This window comes from Cetorhinus maximus, chromosome 9 (assembly GCF_964194155.1).
Source record: "Cetorhinus maximus chromosome 9, sCetMax3.hap1.1, whole genome shotgun sequence".
In the NCBI taxonomy this organism is placed as follows: Eukaryota; Metazoa; Chordata; class Chondrichthyes; order Lamniformes; family Cetorhinidae; genus Cetorhinus; species Cetorhinus maximus.
In genome coordinates this window covers 10,587,711-10,598,887 of record NC_135887.1, presented here as the reverse complement: position 1 = coordinate 10,598,887, position 11,177 = coordinate 10,587,711, and the positions used below count along the sequence as shown (strand labels likewise).

General features: G+C 44.4%; 1 protein-coding gene across 1 annotated transcript in view; it reads left to right on the top strand.

The window, feature by feature from the left end:
• Window positions 1-2,668: 2,668 nt before the first annotated feature.
• The window catches only part of LOC144684356 (TNF receptor-associated factor 4-like), a 98,347-nt gene continuing 89,838 nt past the window's right edge, over window positions 2,669-11,177 (top strand). Inside the window, exon 1 of the mRNA XM_078548028.1 lies at window positions 2,669-2,811. Coding sequence (XP_078404154.1) covers window positions 2,669-2,811 — 143 coding nt within the window. The remainder of the gene's footprint in view (window positions 2,812-11,177) is intronic.

The following is an 11,177-nucleotide window of genomic DNA, read 5'->3' as shown; positions in this document are numbered from 1 at the left end:
GATGGTGCAAGGCAAAAGGGGTGGAATGGAACAAAAGAAGAGCTGAAGGATGGGTCTGCCTGAAGCGTTATTGTCTTATTCAAAAGAAGGCATTTCTGACAACGTAGCACTCCCTCAACAATGCCCTGAATACCGCGGACCCAAGTGGCATGAACCCAAAACCTTCTGGCTCAGAGGCAAGAGTGACAAAATGAAGATCCTCATCAAGTTCATGATCCCAGACATGATCCTTCACCAGCTCCGGTCATTTGTCACCTAAATCGCACTTGTTTCAATGATACTTGAAGAAGAAAATATTGCAGGGATTTGGGGGGCACAGCAGTGGAATGGGACTCACTGGACAGTTCTTCAAATGGGCCAGCACAGACCCGATGGGTTAAATGGCCACCTTCTGTGCTGTACTGTTCTATGATTTATAGCCAATACTTAGCACATTGCCTAAGCAGGACACTGTGTATGTGGGAAAGGTCTTGAATCTATTATGCACTGATCATAACAAGAGTATAATACTGGAATTAAGAAGCAGCGACAATCGCCCATTAACCGACCTCAGGAATTTCTCAGTCCAGTGTATTGAAAACTATGGACGGGCCAGGCGCAGCTAAAAATCACAACCTGAGTGCTGAGCAACGCCGCCTCCTCGGTCCCCTCCTCGGTCCGTCCATGTCGGTAGCAAACAAAAAAGAAACCAGATATATATAAATAACATAAAAGCAAAATGCTGGAAATCTGAAACAAAGACGGAAAATGCTGGAAATGCTCAGCAGGTCAGGCAGCCTGTGTGGAGGGAGAAACAGAGATGAAGGTTTCAACTTGTACATCATTTCATCGCAATGTTGATTTTTAACCAAGACGCACACATCGAGGCACCTCTGAGTCTCGCTCATGACGCTGCGATGCAAAAAACCATTGTCTCGGTGCCGATGGTTTTTCTGAATGTGAAACAAAGCTGGGTAACTGTAGCAACAGTCAATGAACACAATCAGATAACACATCCTGCCAGTGTATTATCCGACGAAACTCAGCGAGAGCCACGCCCTGTGAAATGAATGGGCTTGGTCAGCAACCCCACCTCATCCCGCACTGACCCATATTTCCATAACCAGTTCATTCAGCCTTAGTTAACCGTTCAGCGCCTTTTTTCAAGTCTTGAATGAGAGGCAGTTTGCAAACATTAGGACGCTTTCAACGGGTCTTTTGTTTTAAGTGTAGCCCGTTTACACTAATGTGAAGATTTTGATTGGAGTCGCTTCCATTTAGCCACTGACTGGGGTCTCACTCGCCATCCAGACCAGCAACGGAAATGACAAATCCCCAGCTCCCTTCTCTCATTCAAGCCCAGTTTGAATGCAATATTTATGCCGTGGAGCATTGCAGTTTCTGGTAACTTAAAGTGCTGAGTTGGTGCGATAAAAGTTAGCAAATCACATTACACCCCCCACAGAGCATAGGAAAGGAATTTGTTTCCAAAAAAAAACCCCCCACAGCGGTCCCTTAGTTGACAGCGGACTACACCCTAAGAGTTGTGGAGGACGGTCAGTTTGGGGGCCAGAGTTTTTCTTCTTTTACCAGCGTAAAAAAAGGCTGGGGTACAGATCCGGATAACAGCCAGCAACTGGGTTCTGAAAACAATAGCAAGAGATCTGGGGCAGTAAATTATAAACGAGTTGGCGCCCGTCACTTTAAACAAAGGAATGTCTTATTAGAGAGAAAGAGAGAGAGAAAAATCTTTGCCTATATCTGCCGGAGTTAAGGGTTAAGGTTCGACACGCAGCTGCCGCTCTCCCCACCTCCCGCCCTCATGTGGCGGAATATTCCGAGACAAGGGAGTGTTTTGTGCTCATCCAGCAACGCTATTGCTATTGCTTCGCCAACGCCAAACGTGAAGGGGGCCGAGTGTAATGGAAGCAGCAGCAGTGTACAGAAATATAATTCTACAGCCGCCCCTAGTCTCCCAACAGCTAACATTATTATAATGCATACCAGCTCCAAACACCGTGTCCGTACATGGGAGAGATAGGAACAGGACGTGTCGATAGGTTTCGATGAGAAAAGAGTGGGAGGAGGCGAATGGCCGGTTTCCGTGTTAAAGATTCAATACAGTAGCTAAATGCTAAATGCTGTAGATAGTGCTGTATAGTTAACACTTACATTTTGCCTATAAAAATTAGACTGGAATTATTAAAACCACAAGATTGGTGCACCATTCCGGGGTGCCTGGATGTGTCTTTAATTTAAAAGACTAGATACATTGATTAAAACCCATTTAGCAGAGCGGCGGGTGGAGGAGCGAGGCATCTTTGCCGGAATCTGTGTGTCACTAGGACCCAGAGGCGTCAATGCTGAATCTCCTCCTCCTCCTATAACACGTGAAACCTCCTCCAGAGGGGAGGCGGGGGGGGGAAAAATCTCCTCCAAACATCAACAGAGCGGAGCATTCTTCACTTCACTAGGAGCCGGCTGGACCGAGGCAGAGCGCGCTGGCTGCTCCTGCCTGTTAGACCGTCTATACCTTAGCAACTGGAGCCCAGCTAGACCGGGATGCAGTGACCTCACCCTCTCTTAAAGATCTGGTGGACGGGGTTTTTTTTTAAATGAAAGCTAACTTAAGCGATCGGCGGTAACTCCACACAACCCTCCCCTGTCTCCTGAAAGCCAACGGCCAACCATGCCCGGCTACGATTACAAGTTTTTGGAGAAGCCGAAGCGGCGCGTTCAGTGTCCACTATGCAACAAGCCGATGCGGGAGCCCGTGCAAGTCTCCACCTGTGGCCATCGCTTCTGTGATACCTGTCTGCAGGAGTTTCTCAGGTAGAGCTCAGAGCAACTTCACAAACCCCCACCCCCAGCACCGACTCGGGGAGTTAGGGAACAAGGGGCATTGGCTTAATTTCTCTCACCTTGGTCTGTTAGTGCTAGTTTCAGATCTCTCTCTATGGATGTGTGTAAATATTACATTATGGATTTGTGTTGAAGTATTGCATACATTATGGATGTGTGTAAATACATACATTATCTATGGTGTGTGTGTGTAAATATTACATTATCTATGGATGTATGTAAATACATACATTATCTTTGGATGTATGTGTGTGTAAATATATACATTATGGTGTGTGTGTAAATATATACATTATGGTGTGTGTGTAAATATATACATTATCTATGGTGTGTGTGTAAATATATACATTATGGTATGTGTGTAAATATATACATTATGGTGTGTGTGTAAATATATACATTATGGTATGTGTGTAAATATATACATTATGGTGTGTGTGTAAATATATACATTATGGTGTGTGTGTAAATATATACATTATGGTGTGTGTGTAAATATATATATTATGGTGTGTGTGTAAATAGTACATACATTATGGTGTATAAAATGATAGATTATATATAATATATATATATATATACATACAGTGGACGTACACAGAATAGTTCCTATTATAAAGGTGTCTGATGCATCTTTCAGCTTTAGTTACTCCATAATACCGGCACGATTACCGGACATAAAGTTTTGTGCTGGCGGCTGCGGGATAATTCTGCTGGAGTTGGGCTTTAATTCGGATATAGTCTGAATAAATTCTTAGTTCGCTTTTCCAATGCTCTGCCTAAATCATGCTGATTCCGACCGCTGTGGTCAAAAACGGCAGGACCTTTCCGCGATTCGTGAGCTGTTAAAAGATTTAAACAAGCGGCGCCCACCAAATATCAGCGGGAATTGAACTTAAAGACAGATTTTTTTGTAAATTATTGACGTTTTCGTTTTGGCTTTGACCAGAATTTTAACTCTTTTTGTTAAATAAAACAATTGGGATTTTATTTTTTGACACTGCAGGCGGGCAGACATTTCCCTTTTAAATCTGGAAATGGGAGAGAGAAATATCACTCAGCTCTCTCTCTCTGACTGCTCGGAGCAACCCTGCACACTCTCAACTCCCCATTCTTCACCGCAACGGTGCAAGTCTGCAATTAGTACAGGACATGTCCCTGCCTGTAGTCAGTCGGCTGCTGTGGGGAAGGTTTATGGAAACCCTGCACGGGTTTCAAGGAAACCTGGGAGTGAAAGGCTCCTTTTCCAAAGGGGGACCCCCCCAAAACCCCTTCCACAATCCTAAAATTTTTTTGGAATTCGAGTCAAACAAAGAATCGATCATGAAATAATGAGCAGGGTGTTCTCTGGTTAATGCTCCCTCGGAGTAGTCTGACTGTAAGCTAATAGCTATAGGAAGCACATTAATGTCCTTTTGTTTTGAAGTTCTTATTGTCTAACTTGCGAGCAGTGGGAGATCTCTCCTGGTGCCGCGGGTAGCGTGTGGAGCCTTCACTACTAAACCAGGCTTTAGCATTAATGTCAACCACTCAGAAATAATTGAGGGGGGGCTACAGCCTCTTTTTAGATTATAAAAAAAACTACCACTGAAAGCTGAGCATTTCCTTTTTAACAGATTTGAACGCACTCGAATTATTAATGAATTGCTTGGGGCTAAAATCGCTCCATATTTGCTGGTGGTGCCTGAAAACAATGACACCATCTCCCCTCCTCTATAACCCCCCCTCCCTATAACCCCCTCTCCCAATAACCCCCCCTCCCTATAACCCCCCTCCCTATAACCCCCCCTCTCCCTATAACCCCCCCTCCCTATAATCCCCCTCCCTATAACCCCCCCTCCCTATAACCCCCCCTCCCTATAACCCCCCCCTTCCTATAACCCCCCCTCCCTATAACCCCCCCTCCCTATAACCCCCCTCCCTGTAACCCCCCCTCCCTATAACCCCCCCTCCCTATAACCCCCCCCTCCCTATAACCCCCCCCTATAACCCCCCCTCCCTATAACCCCCTCCCTATAACCCCCCCTCCCTATAACCCCCCCTCCCTATAACCCCCCCTCCCTATAACCCCCCCTCCCTATAACCCCCCCTCCCTATAACCCCCCCTCCCTATAACCCCCCCTCCCTATAACCCCCCCTCCCTATAACCCCCCCTCCCTATAACCCCCCCCCCTCCCTATACCCCCCCCTTGTCATATCTTCATTCCATTCGAGACTGTGGCCTGGCCCATGTTTCTGAAAAATGGCTGTGCGCGTTGCCTCTGTCTCTGTCTGTGTGTGTGTGTGTGTCTCTGTGTGTGTGTGTGTGTGTGTGTGTCTCTGTGTGTGTGTGTGTGTGTCTCTGTGTGTGTGTGTGTCTCTCTGTGTGTGTGTGTGTCTCTCTGTGTGTGTGTGTGTGTGTGTGTGTGTGTCTGGTGTGTCTGTCTGTGTCTGGTGTGTCTGTCTGTGTGTGTGTCTGTCTCTGTCTGTCTGTGTGTCTGTCTCTGTCTGTCTGTGTGTCTGTCTGTCTGTCTCTGTCTATCTGTGTCTGTCTGTGTGTGTGTCTGTCTGTCTGTCTCTAGTCTGTCTGTGTGTCTCTAGTCTGTCTGTGTGTCTCTGTCTGTGTCTCTGGCTGTCTGTGTGCCTGTGTGTCTGTCTCTGTGTCTCTTTGTGTGTGTGTGCGTGTCTGTGTGTGTGCGTGTGTGTGCGTGTGTGTGTGTGTGTGTGCGCTCATTTATTGCTGCTGGCTTTCATAAATTATGTACAGTGCAGTTCTTTGTGGATCAAAGCTGTGCTCCACACCCCATCTCGCTTCTTCCTGTGTCCACCACCCCTCTCCACTCCTATCTCTCTGTGCAGTCTCTCTTCGCCTCACTCCCCCGCCAGACCATCTTTCCCTCTCCCCTCCCTGCCCACCCCCCACGCTGTCTCTCTCTGTGTAGCTCTCTCCCCTCTCTCCTCTCCTCTCCTCTCCTCTCTCTCTCTCTCTCTCCTCTCCTCTCTCTCTCTCCTCTCCTCTCTCTCTCCTCTTCTCTCTCCTCTCCTCTCTCTCTCTCCTCTCCTCTCTCTCTCCTCTTCTCTCTCCTCTCCTCTCCCTCTTCTCTCCTCTCTCTTCTCTCCTCTCTCTCCTCTCCTCTCTCTCTCCTCTCCTCTCTCTCTCCTCTCCTCTCTCTCTCCTCTCCTCTCTCTCTCTCCTCTCCTCTCTCTCCTCTCCTCTCCTCTCTCTCCTCTCTCTCCTCTCTCTCCTCTCTCTCCTCTCTCTCTCTCCTCTCCTCTCTCTCTCCTTTCTCTCTCCTCTTCTCTCTCCTCTCCTCTCCCTCTTCTCTCCTCTCTCTTCTCTCCTCTCTCTCCTCTCCTCTCTCTCTCCTCTCCTCTCTCTCTCCTCTCCTCTCTCTCTCCTCTCCTCTCTCTCTCTCCTCTCCTCTCTCTCCTCTCCTCTCCTCTCCTCTCCTCTCTCTCTCCTCTCTCTCCTCTCTCTCCTCTCTCTCCTCTCTCTCCTCTCTCTCCTCTCTCTCCTCTCTCTTCGCTCTCTTCGCTCTCTTCGCTCTCTTCGCTCTCTTCGCTCTCTTCGCTCTCTTCTCTCTCTCCTCTCCTCTCTCTCCTCTCCTTGGTGAATGATAAAAAGTAAGTTGTTAGAATAGGTTTCTGCTTCTTTCATGGCTTACCCCCACTGGGGTGGTTTCCAAGGCTAAAATCCTAATGATCATTAAAGTAGCAGCATTTTTCTGGCTTGATTTGGAGCTCTCTTTTCTATTGTTAATTTATTTGTTAATGAAACCATGAGGGAAGGATATTAAATTGATAACTTAGCTTTTAAAAAACGCAATGCTGCACTTTTCCAAATTTAGTGGATGAAATTTCCTCTGTTGATAATCCTTGCCTTTAGTTTTCATCAGAAACGTATGAACAGAAAATGCAGAGCTATCTTCTCAAGTAGTTGCCTTTGATGCAAATTGTGTTCCCTACATAAAAGCAGCAGAAACGGGCCGTCAATCTCATCAGCCAGAGAAGTACTTGGAACAAATTAATCCTTTGAACAGTGACTTTCTTTTGCTTCCTCCAGCACGCAGTTGAACAGTCATCGACAGTTTTTAAAATACAGCCTAAACGCTCCTGAGCATGCCACACTCCCATCTGGTTAAATTGAGGTCAAAATGAAGCTGTCATTTTGGTTGATTTGCACTAACTTATGAATGGGGGGGCTGGCGGTGGGGGCGGGGAAGAGGGAAAGGGGGCGATTTGGTTCCTATTGCTGCAAAATTGGAAGGGATGTTTTTCTTCATCATTAGTGACATGGAATGAAAAGTGTTTTTGGAAATGGTAAGTTTCAAAGCCCTGCATTCATGCAATTTCAAATGGCTTTCATTGGACAGAAGAACAATCACTCCTCCAATTATGTTACGTTACAACAGTGACAACACCTCAAAAGTGCTTCATTGGCTGTAAGGCGCTTTTGAGATGTCTGGTGGTTGTAAAATGTGCGATTGCAAACGCAAGTCTTTTTTTTTGCCCACAGTTGCTCCATCTTCAGTGGAATCCATGATCTAGGGAAGGGGGAGCTTACATCAGCTGCTGTACACGTGACTTTAGATACACCATTGTATGAAAGGAAAGGCCAGTAATGTGTTGATGTGGTCAGATGTATTAAGTTGGGGTGAGGCTTGTGTGGAGTGTGAACATTGGTCTAGATCTTTTGAGTTAGATGACTTGAGGCAGCACTGTAAATACATGTTGTTTCCCACTGAAATATTGATTAGCACAGAAATGCCCTTTTAGATGCAATATAGTTTATATCCAAAACAGATTTTTTTTTTTAAATGAGGCTCCTAGACACACAATGAGGACTTTGTTTGGGAAGTAGGGGCTGGTGGTTCTTGAGATTACTCGCTTTCTGTATTTGTTGCTATTTATTAAAGTTTTCAAATGAATTGCTGACAATGGCTTTCCAAAGTTAGGGCATTCTAGGACCCTGGGCATTTGTCAACATTTTATAAAGGGTCACCCCACAGAAAGGTTTAAGGACCACCAATCTACCGGACAGACTGGATTATTAAAGGATATAATTCACTGCATTTTATGTAAGGGTGCTGCAGTCAAGCAGCTGGGGGAAGAAGTGGTGATGAGCGTTGCACGCAGTGCGAGACGGGACACGAACTGTCAGGCAAAAGCAACGTGGGGTGGGAGCGGAGCCAACACTCAGTTGAGGAAGTGGAGGAAATTGGAGCAAGCGACTTCAGTGCAATCTAACTGGAATCATCTTCTCCAGTTTAACATTTCATTACACCGGAATCAGTGCAACTGTTGGCAGCCTGCCTCCTGAGGCAGTAATTAATGAATAGTTTGAATAAAGTGAAGCGTGAAATAAGTTTTGTTTTTGGGGCCAGTGGCAGCTTATGAGCAATGATGCATTTATATTTATTTATTGCTAGCTGACGGGCTAAGTGCAGACGTTTTTTAGACTGGAAGACTCAGTTCGAGCTTTGACCTGTAAATGTCAAGTTACAAGCCACTGCTTTAGTAGAAGATGCCTGCAGCTACAAGCGGCTGTTTATCTGTACTCTCCAAGGATTAAAAGCTTTCCAGAGTAGATGTGCACACGCGCTCATCTTTGCAAATAACTGATTTAAATGTATACCTTTTTTTTCACTAGAATGGTCGATGGTATGTGAAAAATGTTTGCAAATATTGACCTACTACTAATGGTTCTGGGCTGATTACCCACCATTTCCCAATGATTTACAGTGGGTCAGTGATCAGTTCAAATTCAATTTAAGCAGAAACATATTCTGACCCTCTTTATAAATGCACAGAATTAATTGATGGTCTTGCTGTTACACAGCCAGCTAAAATGAGGTGACATTTGCAGAAGTGACAAGAAGTCAATTGGACACTTGCAGATGGTTTATCGGTTGCTTTTTAATTGCAGTCTTGCTGCGCTGATGCAGGGTTTTGCAAATCAAATATGGATGTATTGCTGCCTTTTTTTTTGATCAGTAGCTTTGTCCTCTGAAGGCAACATCCAATGTGACCTTAAGTCTTTTGATCCGGACGATCTCCTTTGGGCCCTTGGGCAAATTGTAAATCGTTTCGTTTAGAAAACATGTGGACTCCCTATCAAGATTATAGCTTTTGTGCATTCAACATATTGTGGTGAAAGTGTGCATGCAGTCAAAGGGCTGAATTGTATATTCAGGAATGTGCAGGGCACAATCCGTTTCTGTTCAATTGAGGACTCTAGCACATTTCAAAATGTCTTAATTTTCCCCTGACAAAATAAAAAATGTGCACGTGCACTCTGTTAATTTTTAGTTTGATTTTTTATATTGAGCTTTGACCCAGACACCCTCCTGACAGCTGGCTGCACTCCCAAGCCTTGATTTGGAGGGACGGGCAGCTCGGAAGCCCCTCCGTTGAAGCGAATGTTGGCATATCCCAACAACTTTATTGGCGGGCTGTAGCCGACAGTGCATGTCCCTGGCGTTGGGAGCTGGTCCCACCGTCCCAGGTAGTGAGCCAGTATAAAAGCAGCTTTTGCTTTAGTGAGAGACATTCACCCTAATGTTGTATGCAATGACTAATTGGATCACTACTTAGTTCAGTTAAAATTTAATTGGCACATGTGAAACTTTGTGTGTGTGTGAAATACACCCAGCAATTATAGATCTGGTCCTTGTAAAACTTCATTAATATCTGAGTGAGTATTTTGAACTATGTACCATTTAGAGTATAATTCCAGTAGTTACTGGCTGTGGATGTTGGTGAGAACAATTTGAAATAACTAGGATTACCATGGATCATTTTCACTGAAACATTGGTTTCAGTGAGCATTCGTTTCCTGAAATCTGTTGGTACCAATTCATTATATACGCCTAGTGACAATGTTTCTCTCAATGCTGAATACCATGAGGAGAGTAATTATTAGGTACCAATTCTTCAAGATTCTGTGCATGTATATATGAAGTCACTGATCTGTTGAGTCATAATGTTGATGAGCTTACTTAGTCGTTCATCAAAGAGTAATATGCTGCCAAATTTAGACTCGGCACTGATAGTTACTGCGGGTAGAAGGGCCCTTATTAAACTAATCGCCCACCTTAACGAATCTGGCCGGTTTGAGCTGTGGAAGAGGAGGTGGTGAGAGATAGCTAATGGGGAGAGGGAGACTATGTTTAGAATGTAATGAGAAATTCAGGTTTAATAGAGGCGAAGTGAGTGTTCGGTTTTGTTTACTCCCTTTTGCTCTGGTTGCTGTTCCAACTGTATCCAGTATTTTGCATGATGCAAATATAACCCCAATAACGTAACTTTCAAGTTTAATAGAGGCGAGGTGAGTGTTCGGTTTTGTTTACTCCCTTTTGCTCTGGTTGCTGTTCCAACTGTATCCAGTATTTTGCATGATGCAAATATAACCCCAATAACATAACTTGCAGTTTTGAGATATATACTATACAATGTACTGTGAAATTGGCTTTATGACACAATGTCAGTTCTAAGATTTCCATTTGTGGTTGTTGCAGTATACTGTGAATAAGCCCAGATAGTCGCACCATGGTTTGGAGGATTTTGTTTTAATTGCTGTGCAACCAATGGTCTTCAGTAGATTTACCATTTACGTTCTATTCCAGGAAGCCAGTTGGAGGATAGCACTGGAGCCAATCTTTACTCAGTCATTCATTTTATTTAGAGTGAAACATGACAAGTGTGCACCTCAAATCAAACACACCACACTTTCTCCACCTGAAATAATGAAACACAATTGTTATATAATTAACAGTTGGCACTGTGAGGCATCATGTTCCGGTAAATTTGCATGACACTTCATACTCTTATAGACTAGACATTTAAAAAAAAAAACTTATTGCCAAAGACTGTGAAAACAGACATACTGTAGGGTAGTCAGGCACATAAAGGTGTATGATTCAGTTTGTAAAGCGATGCTACGCCAGTGAAAACAAAATTCAAACAGCATCTGATTTGGGAACAAGCCAAATGGTGAAGAGAGACAATTTGCATTAGTTTTGCTGATGACGCATGGTTTTGGTTTAGTTCAGTTTCAATCAATCTAAAGACAAACTTGCTCTTGCAGGAAGTTTGCTCAGTTACCTTAAGTCAGCTGATCCTTGTGATTCCTGTAGCTCTTTGAGGTGTAATGCTCCTTTAATCTGCATTGATAGATTCTACCAGCAAAAAAAAACTGGCAATTAAAAAAAAGAATCATAACAAATAAGTCTGCCAGCCACATCATGTATTTGCATTTAGGCCTTCTTGCATTTATATAGCACCCTTAATGTGGTAAAACATCCTAAGGCACTTCACAGGAGCACTATCAAGTGAAATTTGACCCTGAGCTATAGGAG